This window comes from Equus quagga, chromosome 2 (genome assembly GCF_021613505.1).
Source record: "Equus quagga isolate Etosha38 chromosome 2, UCLA_HA_Equagga_1.0, whole genome shotgun sequence".
Lineage (NCBI taxonomy): Eukaryota > Metazoa > Chordata > Mammalia > Perissodactyla > Equidae > Equus > Equus quagga.
This window is the reverse complement of record NC_060268.1, coordinates 167,662,759-167,684,305: the sequence shown is the minus strand read 5'-3', so window position 1 is coordinate 167,684,305 and position 21,547 is coordinate 167,662,759. Positions and strand designations below refer to the sequence as shown.

Sequence of the window (21,547 nt, the reverse complement as noted above, 5' to 3'; positions counted from 1 at the left end):
ATTATACATTTTTTAAAGGTCTCTAGGTGATTCTAATGTGCAGCCAATGTTGAGAACAATTGACAGAAGATAAGTAATTATATGTATACCTTCCTCACCTGGAAAATTAAAAGCAAATGTTGAGTGAAAGATTCCCCCTCCATACTCACCTGATATGCTTTACCCAAATCTTATGATACCTGAAGAAGTCGAAGGTAATTCACCTTAAGTGATTATAGGCTTTAAAAGGGTGTGGGAACACTGCTGAAAAACCGTCTCAAATATGATGCTTCAGAATCCTAAGCTCAGGGTTTGCTCATGGTTGTACTTGACCCTGAGCCCTCCTGACTTTGAAGCTCTTTGTGTGGGAGCCCTTGATGCTTTGGCAATGAAGTCGTCTGAAGCAGAAATACTGAGAGGTCACCATTGGTGCTGAAAGGCCAGAGGGGTGGGGGAATTCTGCTTTGGGCCCGTCCCCTCTTCTTAAGGGGGGGAGCTCTGGGAACTGGGCCAGTTCCAAGCACAATTAAAGGGCCAGGAGGGGCCAATGAGCTTCAAAGCTTGGGAGGCTGTGCCAGTTTTCTTCTAAATCCCTTTAATGATGGGAAATGTTGCTCTAAACGCTTCTGTCATTCACAGAACGGAGATTTTCCCTAAGCCAGGAAGGATGGCACGTCTGCCCAGAGCCCAGGCTGAGACATGAGGGAGACGGTCACGGTGCAATGGAGAAAGCAGTGGCTTGGGAACCGGGAGACCCACGTGTTCTGTTTCCCGGGACAGGTCATTGAGCTCTCCTGGCCTCAGTTTCTACATCTAGAAGACAACCTCCAGGATTTGTCCCTCTGACTTCCCGAGCACGCTTCAGTGCTGGTTGCCCTGTGGTCTGTGAGGAATCTTTGGAAGGAGGATGTGTCTTGAGGAGGAGAGGGAAATGAGGGAGGGAGTGCGGGTAGCCCAACAAGGGTCAGTTTACGATCATGATTCTTATAAATACAACCAATTTCCGTTGAGAGTGGAGAGCAGCAGACTGAGTGGGAAAGGGAATGCCATGGGCCATGTGAGGAATTTGTTTCTCAAGGACTTTTGTGTGAACGTGTCTCCAAAGATTGTAGTGAAGCCCCGAGCCACCCTCTGAATCACTCCCATTTGAGAGACAGGTCAACTGAGGCCTGAAGAGATTAAGCAACAACTCAGAGAGTCAGAAACAGGATACAGTATCCTTGAGAACTGAGTTTCTAAAGGGTCGAATTCCTGTTCTAAAAACAGCAAGGGTTTATTTAGAAAAAAGTACACAAGACAATTTTGTGCTCGTTCCTTATCCGTGTTCCTTTAGCCAGGGAAGGACTAGTTGCTCAGTGAAACACTCCTCAGTTTTCAGGACCTAGCCCACGTGCCTCCTCTTCCGTGAAGCCTCCCCTGATGCCCTCTGTGTTCCCTTACTACTTTACGTATAGCCTCATCAATGCCTGGCACATTGTAGGGACTCAACAAATATTTGTTGAATTAATGTCACATTGTCTTAGAATTACGTGTATATATGTCTGTTTCCCCTGTTAGACTGAACTCCTCCAACACAGGGATCTTGTCTTTCTCCTCCTAGGGTCCCTCTCCCAGCCCCTGATGCACTGCCAGGCACTTACCATCGTGTGTCACTTGATGGGGATACATTCTGAGAAATGTGTCGTTAGGTGATTTCATCGTTGTGTGGACATCACAGAGTGTGCTTACATCAACCTAGATGGTACAGCCTACTACACTCCTAGGCTATTTGGTACTGGTCTTATGGGACCACCGTTGTATATGTGGGCTGTCGTTGACTGAAACGTCGTTATGCAGCACATGCCTGTAGAAGATGCCTGGGCCATGATTGGGGAATGAGTGAGTGAATGAATGCCAGGCAATGAGAGCACCTATTTTCCTATGCTCTGGCCCTCAAGAACAGACCTCGGTCACAAGGGGAAATGAAGCAAAATCTCAAAGCCAAATTCCAGAGTGGAGATGCAAGTGTACAGTGGCTGCCCTTGGCTTTCCCGACTTGAGCCTTATTTCTGTCTGTTCCAGCACAGGGGTGTTGCTGTCTGGTGGTACAGAGAAGGATCCTGCAGGTTTCTGCTTGTGAGTATGAGCCTGCCTGTGCCCTCTGCAGCAGCTCATCTGGCCTCCAGGGCTCCCTGGGGCGCAGACCTGGCTCTGCCCATGCTCTGGACCGAAGGCTGGGGGATCTCATGGAGCTGGGCGCCGGCCTGGGCACTCCGGGGCTTGGGGTTCTAATCTGGCCTTTGCCACTAACTCGCTCTGCGACCTTGGGCAAGTCAATTAATCTCTCTGGGCCTTGTTTCCTCATCTGTACAAGTGAAGATAATGATTACTAACCCACCTCACAGGCTGCTTGGTGGAATAACTTCTGAGAGCTACTGGTGAATACTTTGAGAAGGGGCAATGTGAAATTAATTCAGGGGAGCAGATACCCTGAAACCTCTGACATGGCTCTGAACCCACCAGTTCTTGCCTTCCTGGGTTGGGTCATCAAAGTTAATTTGGACACCAGCTATGGCCATCACATGCTCTTTGAAGCTATTGGGAGTTCTGAGTTGAGGATGCTCAGCCTGTTCCCAGGCAGCCTGGCTCAAGGTCAGCTGGAAAGGAGCTAGGCAAGAAACTGCTCATTCTTAAGCCCGATGTGTGGAGCCACATCCTGGCCCTGCCTGACTTTTCTCTGATGTCTCAGCATGTTTATCTAGGAGAGACCCTTAAAATCTAACAGGGACTTTGAGCTCTTTACTAATTTTCTATCACGTGGCTCTCACGTTCTTCCTATTAGTCTCAAAACAAACTCACCAACAACCCCATTGAGAGGAAGGAGTAGGGAGAATGTATAGAAACCAGTAGGAGCTGGCAATGCCCTGGAAATGTTGCATTGGACTGGCACAAAAACAGAATGAGCCCAGGGCACATTCATGTCACGACACTCTGTGGGCATTAAATATTACGGAGGAGTGGGGAGGGGCGCCGACGCCAACAGAAGCCTTGCTCTGCTGTTCTCTAAACAGACCTCTGAGTTCTCTTCTCACTCCCTTGAGCCCCTCCTAGGGACTTCACAGGCAGCTGCAGGCCTGGTGGAGTGTGGTGAGCTCTGTACGGGGGCTCAGCCCCAGCAGATTGCAAACTGGCCTTCTGCTTGTGATGAAACGGAGAAAGGAGAGTCAGCTGGTAGCTCAGAGAGAACGACCTCCTGTGCCCCAGAAGGCATCTGAGCAGGCGAGTGTGTATGCCTGCCCTTAGAGGTAGCTTTCCCAAAGAAGGTGACAAACCATCCTGGTTTGCCTGGGACTTTCCTGATTTTACCACCGAAAGTCCCACGTCCCGGGCAGATGAACTAGAGCCAATCATTTTGTCTCTTTGACAAGAAGGCAAAAGTCCCAGACTTAAAAACTAACAGTTCATAACTAACTCCCAGTGATACGCACCAGTAGGTTAAGTGAAAGAAGCCAGACTCAAAAGCCTACACAGTGTACGATTCCATTTATGTGACTTTCAGGAAAAGGCGAAACTGGGGAAAGAAAACAAGTCAGTAGTTGCCGGGGCTGAGGGAAGGGCTTGACCACAAAGGGGTATGAGGGAAATTTCTGGAATGATAGAAATCTTTATTTTTCACATCTTTATGGTGGTAGTGCTTACAGAGATTTAGGTGTTTGGGAAACTCAGAACTGTGTGGTTCACAGGGCCTTTTTTTTTTTTTCTGTGTGTAAATTGTACCTCCAGAAAGCTGACTTTAAAACAAACCCTAGTAGTTTGTGATACTGTGGTATCAGTGAAGAATCCACCCAGCACAGGCTTGGCCATCACAGGTTGTAAATAGACTCTGAGGTCTTGGTGTGGTCTTGCCTCCAGCGATCTGGAGAGACAGCAGAAGGCGGTGAAGAATTTTCGTACAAAACAAAGAGACCGTAGATGACGGTATATCCTAGATGCAAGAGACTTCTCCATTAGGCATAAACAGTGTGATGGTGGAAGGTCTCCCTTTCTTTAGAGAAAAGGAAAAAACTGTTCTCCTAAAATCAGGCAGCTGATGAGCCTAGGAGGGACATGGAATATCAAAGCATTAGTCCAGCTTCCCACCCTGGGAACTCGCGGCTACACACACATGGATCTAATGTATTGACTTTGGCAGTCTTTCTACAAGTCTTTTTTTTTTTTTTCTCACCAATAAAGTTATTGAATTGGAATTGAATACCCAAGTCTGCACCATAGTTATTTCCTGGCTGACTTTTTATTTTTGGCAGTCCTGCTTGTCTATGCTAGCTTGGATTCATTTTGATGGGGGAGAACCCATGATTTAGCAAAGTAATGCACCCAGTCCCATGTGATGTGAGGAATCAGTCCTCTTGTTTCCAGACAGGGAAAAGCCTCATGGTCCAAGGGCTGAATCCCCACCCTTGCTGCACTGGTCCGGGAGACGGGTTGTGGAATCCCAAGAGAATGAAGGGGTATCACTCTGGTGGTCCTAATGGAGTCTGAAGATCTTGGTGGTTTCCATTTTTAAAAAAATCAAAACCCCTCTCAAATTGGCTTGTTTTTTGGGTGAACTGTGTCTGGTTCTATGACCTCAGGAGCTGGATCTGTGTCTTCCTATCTTCCTTAAGTAGAGCGTGTTGGAAGGCTGTAGGACTTCCTTTCACGATGACCATATGGGCCCAGATCACTTTAAACCATGAATTACCCAGGAGAATTTCACGCATGCAACTCTTCTTAATCACAGACATGTCAAAGCCACTAGTCACCTACAAAGGCAGGTCTGTTCCACCTATTTATGGGGTATTCAAGAAGAATTGCAGAATAATAGCTGGTGTGGGCCTTAGTCCTAATTGTCTCCACTTTGTTGGAGGACGTGGAGGCAGGGGGAAGAAGCAGGAAATATTTTCTATGCATATTTTAAGTGAACCCTCCCCGAGGCTGAGTCAGGCCTGGCTTGTGGCTGGTCCACCTAGGAAGGGCCAGGTTTGGGACACCCCCAGGGCCCACTTCTAGTTTGAGTACAAGTATGGGAGGGCTCCAGAGGAGAAGCTGGGAGTGCATGGGTGGGGAAATTCCTGATACTTCCTTACCTGGACTGCAAACTGTTGCCGCCATCTCCCTAGGGCTACCCTGGCACACTGGCATCCTTTGGGTTCTGGGGACTGTCTTAGCCTTCCTGTTAGACCAACAAGTGGGAACCCTGCCATTTCCTTCCATCCTCCACCCCCCTTCTTTTCTCCCCCAGTTTTTACACAAGAGCATTTATTCATGTTAACTGTATTCAAGTCCCCAGATGGGGGGAGAAAAAAAGATTGTGTTGAATGAGCTTATTGTTTGGAGATTTCACTGACTTCTTTTATTTAATACCCACAGTCCTAGAACATATTGAGCTGATTTACTAAAATTCAAATGTGGTCCTTTTGGAAGGAACTCTGCTAGGGTGCTCGGTAACCCTGATATCAAGGCTGGGACCTATGGCGGCAAGTTTGCTTGGGGCATCTCATCTTCATCTTTATGGTCTTGGGTCTCCTTGGGGGCAAACATCCTCAGTTACAATCCCAGACTCCTTATGAGCTTGAGATGGTCACCCCTCTACTGCCCTTTGCATTGTCAGGCCTGTTGTGGCATTTGCTTCTAGCACATACTTTGAAGAAATAAAGATGGGCACCACCATTAGATACTACAGTTAACAGAGGCCCCCTGTGGCTTCTCCTTGGCAGTTTCCTGCACAAGTAGAAGGAAATAAAGGGTGGCGATGTGGCGGATCTTGGGCAGAAGCAGCAAGTCTCAACAACCTCATACCTGCTGCTCAAATGCCTACTGCAGTGCGGCTGGCCCGTGACAGTCATGGCAGAGTTGGGTTACGTGTCTTTTAGCATGTTTTAGAGATGGGGTCTCTGCAGTTGATGTCGCTGGAATTGTGGCTGAGGATCATGGTATGTATGATGGTCAAATGTGGTTGTCTGGATGGCTGTCACGCAGTTGCATTGTGCCAGCTTCAGGTGTCTAGAGCCCTTGGGTATCCCCTGAGAGAGCCACTGCCGGTTCTTGAGCTGGGTGAGGCTCACGTCTCACTGGAGATGGTGGCAGCCTACCTCTGGTTCAAGTCAGTAACATCCTAGATGCCCTGAAGGTTAGCCTGTGGCAAAGCAGGTTGGGTTGATGACAAAACCATCACGCACAGTACGTTTGTTAGGTGCTCCAGAAACCCCCTGGGTACACACAGGCTCACAGCTGCTCCTGTGCATCCACCATTCTCTCTCTCTCTCTTCCCTCCCTCCTGCTCTCTTCTTTCATTCCTTTATTCTCCCCTCTTGACTCTCTCCCACTTCCTCACTCTTTTTTTCTGCCAATTCCATTTAGGTCTCCTGGGTCTTGAGTCTAGAAAAGGGATTTCCCCTGAGAACCTGAGGCAAGAAAGACCCAGAAAGAGAGAGCCTCCCCTTGACACCAGCTCTCTGGTCGCCTCATGCTTACACTTCTAGTAGCCATGGCTAGAATCCCAGGCTTCCCCAGGAGGAGCTGATGATCTCAGACTCAGGGTGGGGAAAATAGGGCTTGCTCTCAGCCAGACGGGGAGCATCTAATTCCCTCCTGGAAGAGGAGGCCTGAGTGAAAATCTGTTCAGCGTGACTCCTGAAGCTTCATCAAGCCCTAGGAATTGTCGCTGCACATGGCCTGCTGCAAAGAAGGCCACCTTCCCCACCCCTCAGCATCCATAACCCTGGGCCCTTGCCTGCCACCCCACCTGGCCTAGTGCAGGTTAGCATCACAGTGACTAGGATTCCCAGGAAAAAGAGTTCTGTGGGTCCTTAACCAGCCCTGTGACCTGCTAACCTCCGAGGGGTGGAAGAAACAGGCTTGGCCCTGTGTGGGGCTCCTCCCACTGCCAGCCCAGCTTCCCTGGAAGTGAGCATCAGAGGAGGGCCTGGCATCCGCACAGGGGGAGCATGAGAACATCGCCACAGTTTGGATAAAGTTCCGAACTTGAAGGCTCAACGTTGACTAAAATAATTTTTTCCCATTGACCTCCTGCCTTCTCAGTGGGCAAGCGTCCATCTCCCGCCCATCTGATGTGGCTTTGCTGTATGTAACTGTAAACAGTTCAGGCTGGGAGCAGATCTCTGAGAGTTATGGGATCCAGGTGTCGCTGGTTCCCTCGAGAGTGGGAAAGGCCGTGTTGTTCTCAGAGGGAGAATTTAGTCTGTGGCTTTTGGGATCAAATCCTTCTGAAGCATGACTCCTTCCCGGGCCCCCACCCCTTTGGTCTCCATTTATGACTGAGAGAGACTCTGGGGACTAATTAATTAATGAATCTCTTAGCGCGTGAGTTTTTGCTTCTTTGACCCCAACATAAAGGCCCCAGTGCTCTCAAGTATGCAGGGGGCACTGAGGTGTTAACGGTAGGAGGAAACCAGCAGCCAATGTTGTCTGTGTGAGAACGTGAGGCCCACTAATCAGGGCAGGAGTGTGGGGTCACGTCAGTTTCCGCCTCATTTCTCCCAGTACAGCTGGACTCTTGGGGGAGCAGCTGGCAGGAGGAGGAGCCTCTTGTCCCGAGCAGGAGGCCTCTAGAGTGTGGAGGTGGCTTTGGGTACTTAATTACCTCCCTTTTTCCAGCAATAGAGTTGAGAGCCATCTCAGAGCAAAAGTGGGCACAGGATTGTGTTGGAAAACGTCTTTGGTAGGTTGGAGAGAGGTGGGGGACACCAGACTTGGGGGTCGGGCTCCCTCTCCTCCTTACATCCTTACAGCCCCAAACATACCTAGCTGGTGGGGCCACAGCGAAGGAGAAAGAACCTAATAAGTGCATTACTTTACAGACGTCAGGTATGATTGGGACGTGTGTATTTTGGAGGAGAGGAGGTGTCAGGTGACAGCCCCCTTTTCTTGAAATTTCCTAAAGTTGTTTACCTAATGCCCTCAAAGGGTAAGATTGCTGTCCCACAAGATTGATTTTTTTGCCCTGGGGATGCTGAGGCAGCTTGAAGGAGAGAAAGTGAGAGTTCTGAGAGACTGTGTTCTGTTGGGGTGGAGTGACTTCCAGATTCCACGCTTATTTTCAAGGCTCACTCAGCCTTGACCCCTTGACCTCCCCCGAAGCCTTTAACCCCTCACTACACCTTGCAAAGCCCTCCTCTGTGCCTTCGTACTTGGCTGCCATGTGTCTGTGCATATAGATTACTTCTCTGGCTGGGAAAAAATGAGGGCAGTCACATAGCTGGGAGCAAAATATTCTCTACAAACGGGTTTTCTTTTTTTTCCTTAAAAAGTTTACCATTATTGAGTGTGAAAATAGTGTAGATTCAGGAGGAAACAGCTGGCTGGCAGAGATCCTGGTGGGGTCTTGGGTAAGATTCGCTGTGTCACTAATGACTTTATTTGGTCCATTTCCGGCACCAGCACACTTGGCGGTTGGGGAATTTTGCAGCTGAGAACTTTCAAGGCTGGAGCAGCAGCAGGCACAGCGTCCAGCTGAGGCCAGGAAGGGAAGTCTTCACTTCATTCAGGACAGTCCAGACCTGTCCAATGGATGTCTCTTATCTGCCTAGGTAGTTTAACTTGGATACTCAAGAACCCTTTTCTTTCTAGAATGTTCTGTCGATGGGTTTCTGTGAGACTTCACTACATTGCTGCTATAGCTAAGCGAGCCCAGATTTCTTTAGGTCCCTGAACCAGGCCCTCTTCCTTGCGTGCAGGTAGTGTTGAGGGCAACTCGCCTCAGCTGTGGGGAGAGTAAGGCAAGGTGCTGTGCCTTGTACTGCCCTGGAGAAAATCCGAGCTCCTTCTGTGCGTGGCCCGTCCCTATTTGTCCAGCCTCTGCTCCTCACTTTGCTCTATGCCCCAGCCCTACTCGATTCCTTGTGGTTCCCAAATTGGGCTTTTGCATATGGTTCCATTGGCCTGGGATGCCCTCCCCTCAGGGCTGCCTGGCAAGCTTATCTGTCAAGTTTCACTTAGACTTGACACCTTAACCATGACCCCCTGAAGCCTTTCACCCCTCACTGCACCTTGCACAACCCTCCATGGCCATCGTCGTTGTGTCCATGTTATAGTTGATGGAAAGTCTGTATTCTCAGGAGGCTGTAAGCTCCTTAAGAGTCAAAAGCCCTTATTCTTCCTTGTGGCCACAGCACCTAACCCCCTGGGGGTATATTGTAAGTGCTCAAGAAACTGGAATTGTATGATTGAGAAATGGTTGCTGTTCTCATGTGTTCTCAGAGTCTGATTACATCAGAGTTAAGGGCCTCTGGTCACTAGTGACCCCCTGGACAAAGTTAATAAGCAGCTGGCAGAAAGGAGAGAGAGAGATTTACAATGTCTAAAGCCTTCAAGGCAGAAAGGAGAGAGAGAGATTTACAATGTCTAAAGCCTTCAAGGGATTAACGTTTAGAATATATAAAGAACTGCAAATCAACCAGAAAGAGGCAGAAATCTCAACAGAAAAGAAGATGACTAAAGGGTATGAATGGGAGTTTACCAGTGAAGGAGCCTCCAAAAAGCTAACGAGCATCTGAAGAAATGCTTGGGCTCCTTTACTCATCAGGGACCAACCAACCTAAACAACCACCCAGGAGGCTAGCGGAAATGGGAGGCTGCAGGATGCCAAGTGTTCTCAGAACTTGCAGAAATTTCTGCATGGATCCACACAGGGCAGGTTCGAGGATGATCTTTGCAACATTATTTTTGGTGGTGGAGGCAGGAAGCAGTCTTCACATCACCTGGGAGAGTGAACAGGTGAACTATGACAGCAGATGTACATCCCAGAGATTAAGCAGGAGTACATGCAATGGATTAGATATCCATCCAGCAACATGGGTGGATCTTTAAGACATAGTGCTGACTGAAAGGTAAGAAGCTGGATAGGACATTTGACAATAGTATTTACAGCCACTGAAAGTTCATAAAGCAGTACTCATTAACAGGAACACACACAAACAAAAAGGTACATATTAGAAAGGTCATCTCTGTTAGGGGATGGGATATGGGGATGAAAGGGAAATCCTAAGAGTTTGCTTACAGTCTGTTGTTGATACTAGAAGCCTACAAATCTGACTTGAAGCAGAATTTGGCACAGTGAGGGCAACACCAGAAGTGCAAGCACTGTGCTATGGAAGGGGGGGGGGGTCTCCCCTTCCCAACCCCCCATGGGGAGGAGTAAATGGGGAAGCCATTTTCCTTCTTCCTCATTGCTGGTCTGTCCAAGACCCTTTGCCAGTGAGATTGTGGTAAGAGACCACCCTTACATTTGACTCCAAAGCTTAACCTTTTGTCAGAGCAGTGGTCGTGATTAGAAGTCTGCAATCGTATTGAGAGGAGGGGATGCTCCTAACCCACCCTCAGATAAGCCTGTGATGGTAGAGCTGGATTTGAATAGCTCTGTATTTTTCAGTTGCCTCCAGCCACTGAGCACCTGGAGTCATCTTTGGGTCCACATTGCTAAGTACAGATCGTGGCCAAGAGCTGAGGTCTGCATGTTGTCAGGTCAAGTAGAATGGGATTTTTGGTTGGTTGGACGTGAAGTTGCTAGACTCTGGACAGCAGTTCATTTTTGCTCCCCTCCACCCAGGAGGTGGGAATATTCACTCAAAATTGGTGCATACAAACAAGATAAACTGCCTCTCCCACCCTGGGTCTGTTTGATCTGGACAGAGTTGGCCCCCAACAGTTATTGTTTCATCTCTATCTCTACTTAAAATAATAGCTGTTTTTCTTTTTCAAGTCTTGTAGAGATGCACGGGGATGCGTGGTATAGAGCCACTTGAAGCAAGGAGACCAGCGCCCACTTTTGCTCTGCCCAATGGTGTGCTCTGCAAGGCTGCCTGGGCCCAGGAGGCAGGACCTGGAGCTGCCTGGGGTCTTGTGAACTTGGGCAGAAGAGCTAACTCTTTCGGGTGTGGCTCAGAGTGTGGGCAGCACATCCAACTGTGTTTAAAGCCAAGAACTAAAGCTTAAGGTTTTCAGAAAATGGAAAAAACCCTGAGGTTGGCTCGGGAGGTTTGACGTTTTCCCGTCGTTCTCTCTCATGCACTGGAAGTCATTTATTGACAGCTGCTCTTCACCCAACTGTCTGTTTACTGACATGTTGAATTTCTGCCCCCCCCCCCCCCCCCCCCTCCCGTCTCTGACCTACATTCCCAGTTCCTAGTTCCTGGGTCCACTGGAATGTTGATACCTCAAGTGGTGGAACAATGAAGATCTTCATTTCTGTTGTCTTAACTTCAAATGTCAGCCCAGGGCCCTTTCCAGTTCAAAGGATTTGCGATTTTGTAATGAACTTGCTGATGTCCCTAAATAGCCCCTTTACGTGGGAGAATTTCACACAGTAGGCATTTTTTTTAGCTTCACTATGTCCCAGATGTTGTCTAGGTGCGGTGATAAAGCTGGGCACAATATTCATGAGGCCTCTGTCCTCATGGAGCTTACATTCTGGAGGAGGAAAGCTGACTGTGAACAAGCACACACAGTTCTAGGAAAGGATAATTTCAGATAGCAGTAAGTAACACGAAAAATGAAAACAGGATGTTGTGAGAGTAATGGGGAGGGGAGGGGTCCACCGTTAGCCAGGGTGGTCATGGAGAGTCTCTCTGAGGAGGTGGCATTTGAATTAACACCTACATGAAGAGGAGGAGCCTGCTGTATAGAGAACTAGGGTTGAGAGTTCCAGGCAGAGGGAACAGCAGGTGCAGAGGTTCTGAGCCATAGTGGGCTAGTATAGTGGGGGTGTAGGAGAGTGGGGGCAGGGGGCAGAGCTTAGTCAGCCGCAGAGAAGGTAGAGAGAGATGAGGTGGGAGAGCTGGGCCACGCCAGGGAGCTTGGATCTCATTCTGAGAGCATTTCACAAGCAGTGGAATTGAGTTTCCCAGCCCCCCTGCCAAGTGGCTGCTGCCTCCTGCAAATGGGTGGGTTAGACAGCTAGTCTACCTTGGCTTCCAAACAGTCTTTTTTTCTATGGGAAAAATCCAAACACATCCTAAAAGAATGTTCTTCTTCAATACTTCTCTGAAGAGGTGAGGTGCTCCAGGCCTATTGCAGTTTTCCAGACTCTACTGAAGGGAGCTCGGAGGGCAAGATTGGCCGTGGAGTAAGCCCACAAGCACACAGCTCATTGGTGGCAGGTGCAGGACAATTGCCTGAGATTCCGGAATGACGGTCCCACATTCTTCCCACCAGGCAAAGCCAGGGAAGGAAGGCAGCTATGTGACCTCTGAGCCACCCAGCATCTCTGAATTGCTTCTTCCTTTCAGAGGCATTGAATGCTTTATTCTTGCACTGTTCGGATCATCTGAGACTGAGTTTAGCGGGAGGGAATATAATAATGGTTGAAAGTTGCAGGGTTTATGCAGACCTGGTTCATATCCAATTGGACACTGGTGACCTTGGGCAATTATTTAACCTTCCCAAGCCTCAGTTTCTTCATTTGAAAGGGGCTGATTACGCTCTTCCTTGGAGGTTTACAAGGATTGAGTGAAACCTCATACTTAGAGAGCTTCTCAGTAGATTTAGCACGCAGAACCCCAAAATGCTAGTGACTGGTTGTGGGTGGTGGTGAAACAAGATGTTGGGCTGAATCGTTGGCCATGTTTATTTCCATTACGTGAAACCTTAGCTTTCAGTAATGCTGCCATTAAGGCCGTGTGTGGGGAGGGGAAAGCTGAGTCATGAAGAAGAGCTCTTTCCTGTTTCTGAACCCGTAAGTATGGGAATCTTGGGCCTCCTTAGTCCTCTGTCATCCCAGCCTCAGTTTTCCCCATCTTTAATAATCACTGCTCTACTCATGTCATGGGCTTGTTGGGAAGATGAAAAACCAGGCATAAAAATGTTTAGAAAACTAGACAGTGGTGAACACACATAAAAGGTGATTCTTTCAATGTTGGATTGGGAATTGCAATTCTAGGCAAAGGGAAGTCCACAGTGCTACCGTAATCATCGCTAGTTTGCTCCAAACTAATTCTCGACCCTGGGGTATTTAGTGCCAGAAGGCGGGCTCTCTTGGTCATGGGAACCCAGGGTTGGATGGAATCCTGTTTGAGATTGGCTGATGAAGTGAGCAATTAGATGCAAGATCACCGTCAACAGTGAAGTCTCCGTAAGAGATTCGGTTAGGCTGGTGAAGTTCATTTCAGTCCTGCAGGCAATGGATCCGTCCATGCCAGGGTGATCATCTGCAAGATGGTGGAGGATAGTAAGCCTTCTGCAATCACAGGACCAGTGCCCGCATGGCCTCAACACCAGTTGCAACACCAGGAGGACATCTGCTTGGTGACATGCTGCTTCTGGGTGTGCTGTGCTCACTCATCCCAGCCTGCTGCTTCCTGGCCTGGCCATGGGGTCCCTCTGGGCCCAAGGAGCCCCAGGTCTCCTGGAAGCTGCTGCCTGGGTGGGGCTGGGTTGCTTGGGGCACACCCAACTTTTCCCTCCTGACTTACGGCACTACCTCTGTCCAGGGGAGCCCCCTCCTTGTCAACTCTGACTGACTTTCTTCGCCTTCAAGAAGCTCTGTGGCTGCTGCTGCCTTCTTGATATTAAGTGAAGCATCAGAAATCAAGAGCAGTTATTAAAAATAATAATGCCAGTACCTCTTTTTATTTCTATATATGTTCCATTTTTTATCTTCTCAAATATCCAAGGGAGATGTGGCAGAAGTCTTGTGAAGGCTATTTACTCCATAGGCTAACTAAGGGCCCGAGACTTTAAACCTAACTGTCACACAGCTACTGACAAGGAAGCTTTTTCTACCAGAAGGTAGGTTTTCAGACTCTCAGCCAGTGTAAGCCTTGCTGCCAACATCGAATAGTGACCGTGTTCAGAGCTCATCATTGGCAACCTCCCCTGCACATTTTATTCTCACCATCTCATTTAATCCCTAGAGACTCTGGAGAGGTGAGGGTAAGAACCCGAACTGCCAACTCTCCCCCTCCACCAGGTACCTGTCGGCTCCCTGGGGTAGCTGAATAGCTGCGAGGGTTCTGATAGAAAGAGCATTTTAGAATCTTTCAGTGACATTCTTGGCATTGCTTCTCTTGGGAGAAGTCCCCTGGAATGTGGGACTTGTTCCCCTGAGGTAGGCTGAGCTAAGAATGTTAATAAAAGGCTTCTCAGAGCTTTTCCATCAGCCACTTTCATCTTGTTCCAGGTCTGCAGAGTAAGAACTGGGCGTGGGGGCGTGGAGGCAGGACTCCAACAGTAAATATTATTATCCTTATTCTGTGGATGGAGGAAATTGAGGCCAGACATTAAGGCCAGAGGCAGCCCAAGCAAAAGCTCACAGCCAATCCGGCAGGATCCAAACCCGGCTCCATTGGACTCTCAAGCACATTCTGCTGCCTAGTCTAGCCTGATCGAGCTAGACATGATCTCCACGCTCAAATGGCTCCAAACCTGACCTGCAGCCACATTTGAATCTTATCTAAAATAGGGCGTTGAGTCTACCGGCTGCAGTCCAGCCATCTTGGTGCATCCCTTTGGGATGGGGAGGAATCGTCCCCAGCTTTGTTCATGGCTGATACTTGGCTGTCTCTGAGGAGAGCCCTGTGCCTGGGTTCCAGGTGTTCTGTCTCTCTCTTGTGTGCCCAGCTGGTCCAGCCAGGCCTTTGCTCATGCTGCTCTTTATGACAGGGAAATGTGGTCCCCTCCCTCCACCCTTCCCAATCATGCTCACCTTCGTCCACTATCCCTTCCTCCAAGAAGCCAGCTCTTATGGATCACGTCTGGCCCCAACTGCTCATACTCCATGTGGGACCCAGTCAGCACGCCTGTGCTGGCATATGTGGATCTCTCTTCCTCACATCCCTGGCTTGTCTTTATAGCTAGTTTTTTAGCCCCTAAAATGCATAACAGAGTGTTGTACACACAGGTGGGTGTTCACCTTGTTCCTGGTAATTTCCACGAATTTATGTGGAGTTTCTCATCTGCCTCTTTCAACCAGCTCTCGAGCCTTCTGAAGTCCCTCCTGAGTGTGTGGGCCCAGCACTGCTGTGGGCATGTGGAGGATGAAGAGAGGCAAGCCATGGTCCCTGGCTGTAAAGGCAGGGCTCACATGACCTGGGCTTCTCTCTGGGGGCCCAGAGGTGGATGTTTAACCAGCATGCAGGAGGCCTCGTTTGCTGACTTGCTCCCATGATGCCTTGTGTGCTATGTGATTAGTGGGATGAGCTTGGGCTCTCACATGGCAGGGGGAAGGTGACCGTTTTCCCCATTTCTTACAGTTTGAAAGAAAAGATAAGTGAAGATGGTCTCATTTGGCAGATAAACCTCTTCGCAGGCAACATTCAGCCACACGCTGTTTGAGCCCAACAGCTGTCTCTCATTTGTTGGCAAATGTTCCTAGTGATGAATGTCCTCCATCCACGCTCACAGCCGTCCCTAAATGGAGGCTTTGGACAAGTGTAGGGGAACAATGGCTCTTCTCAGAGAGCCCTCAGCAGACACTCCCAATGAAGTTGGTTCATCACTTGGAGCTAGGTCAAGACTACAGACAGGATGCCATTGATTCGACAAGGAAGGCCCCAGACAGTCATGGAGATAGAGAGGCTGAAGGCAGCAAGGAACAGAGAAAAGGATGGAATTTATGGCTGCTGAGAAAGGCCCTGAATAATCAGAGTGAATGGTTCCACCTCTCCAATACTGTCTTCTAGATGTTGAGTTACGGGATGATGGCCCTTCCTCTTGATATGTTTGCAAAACCCTCTGCCATCATTATAGGATCCTAGGGTTTTGGAGGGTCTGGTCCTTGTAGGGCCACCTCTACTGTTGTTGAGTGATGAGGGTACTGGGGCTGAGAGACGTGAAGGGCGAGTGCTGGGATCTGAACCCCGCCTGGCTCTTGGGCTGGATCTCTGCTTCATTCTTTCTGCAACCGGGGGAAGGGGTGATTGAGAAAAAGAGGAGATGAGCTGGGGAGTTAGGTAGAGAGAGGGCTTCTGGCCTCAGAGATAAGCAGTATGGTCTCAGTCTTGTCAACTTTTAGGCTAGGCGTCTAGAAGCCCCCCTTCCACCATGTTCCGCTTCCCTTTTCCCTCTCTGGTTGTGTCTCCACTGACTTTCCAGGGCAAAGATAAACAGTCAGATTTCCAAGCTGATAGGGCCCAACTGGGCAAACTCAGTTTTTCTTTCTCCTTTTCTTTTCGTTATTTTCCATTTCTACACTGGAGTTATTTTAAATAATTTAAAATAGTGAAACACAGCTATATATTTCAGATTGCTGTTTCACTCCATAAGGAGTGCAATGTAGTAATTTTACATCTATTTTTTATGGCAAAAGACATAAATACTTATTATAAGATATGCACATGTAGCAGAAATTTATAACACGGAATGTGAAAATCCCTAGAATTCCACCCTCAATGATATCTGTCAAGATATATTCGTCCAAATATTTTTCCTCCTCACTGTCCCTGTCCTCCCACTTTTCTCTCCTTCCTCTTGCCTTCACTTCTTCCTTATCTCTCTCCTGCCAGCCTTCCTGCCCTCCCCTTCCTCCCTTCTTTGCCCTCCCCTCCTGTTCCCTGTCCCTCTTTCCCTCTCCTTCTTTCTAACCCTCATGTTATAAAGTTTTAAAAAGCAAAAGGATATAGTAAAAGGTCCCCCTGAGACCCCTGTTCACTCACTTTCTCTGGCCAGAAGCCCCAGTTTATTATGTATCCTTCAAAAAATAGTCCATCTAGGGACTAAATATATGGAATAAAATAGCAGCCTTCTATGTGTAATTTTCCCCCTTTCCCTCAAACGCAGCACACTCGCTGCTCCCCTTCTTACTTAAGTTAACGATGTTTCTGGGAGCTCGTTTCTGATAGATCTGCTGCATTCTTTGTAATCTTGCTCAGTAATTCCTTTATGTGGAGATCACAAAAGTTATATAATCATGGAGCATTTCAGTTTTCTCCAATCCTTTGCTGTAACAAGCAATGCCACCATGAATTTCCTCACATGGAGCTCATTCAGACACATGAAGGATATCTGTGGCATAAATCTCGAAAGTAGAATTCCTGGGTCAAAGGATGTGTGCATTTACAATTTGATTAGATAGTGCCAAACTGCCCTCCTGGGAAGTTGTGTCCTTTTTCCTTCCATCAGCAAAGTGCCAGAGGCTCACCCTCATCAACACAGTATGTTGTTACACTTTTTCATCCTTGCCCGTCAGAATGGGCAGAGGTGTCTCTTTATGGTATCTCTCTGTTATTATGAGTGAAGTCAAATGTCTTTTCATGTGTTTAAAACCCGTTTGTGTGTGTGTATGTGTACTCTGTTCATATGCATTATCCATTCTTCTGTTGGGTTGTTGGTCTTTTAAAATTACTTTTGTAGTTGTGTTTATATGTTAAGGAAATTAACCTTTTGGAAATAAATTGCAAATTTCCCCCTCAGTTTCTTGTCTTTTGACTTTTATGTTTCCTTTTCTGATGTAGGATTGTGTGTGTGTGTGTGTGTGTGTGTGTGTGTGTGTATGGTCACATTTATCTCCTTTTATGGCTCTGGGTTTTGCTTATACTTAGAAAGTCTTTCTCTAAAATTATACTTAAATTTTTTTTTAAAGCATTCTCATACAACTCACCATTTAAAGCACACAATTCAGTGGCTTTAAAACTTTCACAGATATGTGCAACCATCACTACAGTCAATTTCCAACATTTTCATCAACTCAGAAAGAAACCCTTACCTTTCTGCTGTCACCCTCTTATCTTCCATTCTCTCCCTGCTCCCCAAGCCCTAAGCAACCACTAATCTACTTACTGTCTCTCTAGATTTTCCTACGCTGGACTTTCATATGAATGGAATCACATAATATGTAGAGTCCTACGATTGGCTTCTTTAACTTGGCATAATGTTTTCAAGGTTCAATCCAAGTGGTAGCGTGCTATCAATACTTCTTTCCTTTTTTTTTTTTTTTGAGGAAGATTAGCCCTGAGCTAACATCTACCACCCATCCTCCTCTTTGTGCTGAGGAAGATTGGCCCTGAGCTAACATCTATGCCCATCTTCCTCTACTTTATATGTGGAACGCTGCCACAGCATGGCTTGACAATCGGTGCATAGGTCTGCACCTGGGATCTGAACTGGCGAACCCTGGGCCGCTGAAGCAGAGCACACGAACTTAACCACTACGCCTCCAGGTTGGCCCCTCTTCTTTCCTTTTTATGGCCAAATGATATTCCATTGTATTTATATTCATAGATATATGAATTTTTGTTTATCCATTCCTCCACTGATTGACATTTGTGTTGTTTCCACTCTATTCATAATGCTGCTGTAAACATTTGTGTACAAGTTTTTGTGTGGACATATGCTGTTGTTTCTCTTGGGTGTATACCTAGGAGAAGAATTTCTGAGTCATGTGGTAACTATGTTTAGTCATTTGAGGAACTGCCAGACTGTTTTCCAAAGCAAGTGTACCATTTTACATTCCCACCGGCTATGTTTTCTTCTAGTACTTTTGTGATCTTATTTTTTACATTTAAGTTTTTGAAGAATCTGAAATTCTTCATGAGGTATGACATAGGGGTCTAAATGTGTATTTTTCCAGATGGCTACCCTGTTATACCAGCAGTGTTTTTCAATAATCTATCTTTCTTTCTCATTGTCTTTATCATAAACTAATTCACTGCTGTATGCCCTAGGGCCTGGTTTGTATGCTCTTGTCTTTTTCATTGATGTGGTTGCCCATTCGTATGCCATTCCCACACTGCTTTAATATTTTATAGCTTTGTGACGTGTTCTCTCTTAATGTTTTAAAAACCATTCATTGCAAGCATTTACTAACTGCTTGTCTATATATAGTGCAGAGTTAGAGACTGTGCAAATCACATCCCACATTGTTCCTGCCACCTATACGTAGTAAATAAGTTAGTTAGCCATGCCCTCTAACAAACACATTATATGAATTATCTTGTACCTTCAATTCTATGAGGGTAAGTAGAGTTTTTCATTCCCCTTGTAGGCATGAGGAAACCAAGGCTTAAGACAGACAACCCTGAGACAGAAAGAAGGCAGACATCTACAGGGTGGTCTTTCCAAAAGTTCTGGGTCAGGTGCTCTTGGGTGCCTTGTCAATGTTCAGGGCAGCATGGTGGGAAGTTCCACTTAGGGTCTTCCCTGGAGCCATTGTCTGCTTCCTCGTAGCAGAATGAACAGAATGACCGAGTGAGCCCCACCCTTTGGAATGGAAGCCTCTTGGACATAAATTCTGTCATCCCCCAGCACTAAATGGCCATTGAGAACCCAGACAGTGGGGAAGTGAGGTTGGACTTTGGCTACATTCTCTTCCCAGATTGTGCGACTCAAGATCCCTGCCAGGGATAGAGTTTTGTTTTGTTTTGTTTTGTTTTTTCCCCCCTTGCAAAAGGAGAGCAGAAGTATTTGCCACATAAAACATACAGAGCCCCATAAAGTCTCAACCAATGAAATCATCATCTCTTCCCAAGCAGACTCACTCTCCTGACCTTGGCTGATTTCCACCCTCTAGGGAGTTGTAAGGCAAGGGAACTGATTTACTCAAGGAAAAGACCTACTTAACTTTTACTTCCTCAGGCTTCATCAAACACTTGGGGTTCAGGGGTTATGGGATTAAGAGAGCATCATGTGACTGTCCTGGAAGCATTGTAGGAATGTGGGGTAAACCCATGCAGAACAAGAAATCACAAAAGGATTTTGCCTAGAAATGGCAATAAAAATGCAATCCAAGTTGCCTGGATATTTCAGAACGGCCACTAAAGGAGAAAATGTCTGTCTGTCTGTCTCTTCCTCCTTCTCCCTATCACCCCCCAAAGACATTTGTTTCATGGGAAAATTTTCCAAAGTTTTAACTATTCCACTGGGTGGTGGGTGATTATTCTTTATTTTTTATTGTGGGAAAATAATTAGGATATTTAGACTGGGTCACTGTGACCTGCCTTTGAAGATAATGCTTTTGCTGACCGTGTCTCAGACATCACTGTTGCAGAGGAGCTGGCATAGGTGGTATATACATAGCTGGTATAGTCTCTTCTCCATCTGGTGCGTGTCTTGGCCCGGACATGCTAGGGCCAGGTGCTTCCTCACGGTTGGTGGTCTGGGGCTCACTGGCCCAGATTCACTTAGTGATGACCAGTGATGTGTTCTTGGTCTTCCATGGTGGCTAGAACATCCCTGCAGGCCTGGAGACCAAGCTTCTTCTCCCATGGGTCCTCTTTGGGGACTTTTTGGACTGTAGGGTCTTGAGAAGCTGGAAGTTGGGGCCATTCCTTCTCGTCTTCTAGGCCTTTAGCTTTGTCTTCTGGGGCTAATTAAATTTCAGGCACCATCTTAGAAGCAGAGGTCTCTGACAGTCTGGAGGATGGAACAGTTGCAGGAAAAATAAGATAACGTTGTTTCATAAAGAGAGACCATTTCTCATGTAGAAATTGTAGTTCATCATTTTAGAAGGTATTCATTACACCCTAAATCTCTTGGACTCTAGGGAGCTAATGAAGACAACGACAACACTTTCAACATTTGTTCATAGAAAGCTTTTCATCTTGTCCTGGAAAGGACTCTGATTTTAGTATGTGTTCTAGCCTTTTTTGTATTCCATCCAGGTGTCTACAAGGGTATCGATTATTGAAGATTCACAAAGTAATAGATATAAGCTTCAGTAGTATGAGATGGTTTTGCACCTGTTTGACTGAAAATTCCAGTCAATTTCCTGTGTCAATACAAAGCTAATGCTTATTTTAGAACATGTTTAGCACTAAATCAGAAGCAGCTGTCTTGTGAATTCTGTGAATAGTGTAAAGAAGACTGTGTCTTCATGCTCTTTGTGAGCAGAGCAATCCATTTGCAGGTGTTGGAACACCTGGTGATTTGTACCCTCATTCTGAAGGCCCTTTCTCTTGATCTGAACTCTGTTTCTGCTGTGACAGCCTTCTTTGCCTGAGAGGGGCACAGCACATTAGAGGTATGGCACCAGCAACCAGAAAGACCATGATTCAGTTTCTTGTCAAGCAACTGCTGAAAAATGTTGCAGAAAACACATTGGAGCACTTTGCAGACTCCCTCAGACTTGGGGAGTACTCTCAGTGTCCCTTTGAAATGGAGCTCCTGTGTGATGCTTTCTCCTTAAGCCTCTTAGACCAGTAGGTACTCCTGTCGCTGTGCTTCCCCAGCCCTTGGTCCATCACTTGCCGAACTGAAATTAAGGCATTTGAGGGCAGAAATACATCTTATTCATTTTGGTATCTAGAAGAGTAGGGGAGCTCAATAAATAATTATTGAATAATTACATCATCACATTCAGGAAAATCAGTAACCATTCTATCCATTAACTGCTATTTTGCCAAGACCTTGGTTCTGTAGACAGCATTGACCACTCATGGGGAAGTTATATGCCCTTGATTAAGTACATCTGGCGTGTGGTACAGTGTCTATGATAGAGCAGTCAACAGATATTTGTGTCCTTCCTGTCCACCAGCCTTTGAGGGGCTTCTTTTTGAGAAGCACGTCATTATCTTTCGTTGGACTTCACCCAGATTAATCTAGTTTACAAATCACGCTTGGACCACGTTTGATTCTTGCCTTAAGACTAGCCTCTCTGAAGAGT

The 21,547-nt window shown here is 47.0% G+C and overlaps 1 protein-coding gene across 8 annotated transcripts in view; it reads left to right on the top strand.

Moving 5' to 3' along the window:
* AFAP1L2 (actin filament associated protein 1 like 2) overlaps positions 1 to 21,547 on the top strand; it is a 97,695-nt gene that overhangs the window by 4,371 nt on the left and 71,777 nt on the right. For 4 of the 8 annotated variants that reach the window (XM_046648912.1, XM_046648906.1, XM_046648890.1 and 1 more), the window contains exon 2: positions 2,046 to 2,094. The exons of 2 other annotated variants lie outside the window; for them this stretch is intronic. In XM_046648912.1, the coding sequence (XP_046504868.1) occupies positions 2,046 to 2,094 (49 nt within the window). Of the gene's footprint in view, positions 1 to 2,040; positions 2,095 to 21,547 lie in introns of all 8 variants that reach the window. 2 more of the 8 variants (XM_046648895.1, XM_046648917.1) reach the window with 1 other exon arrangement.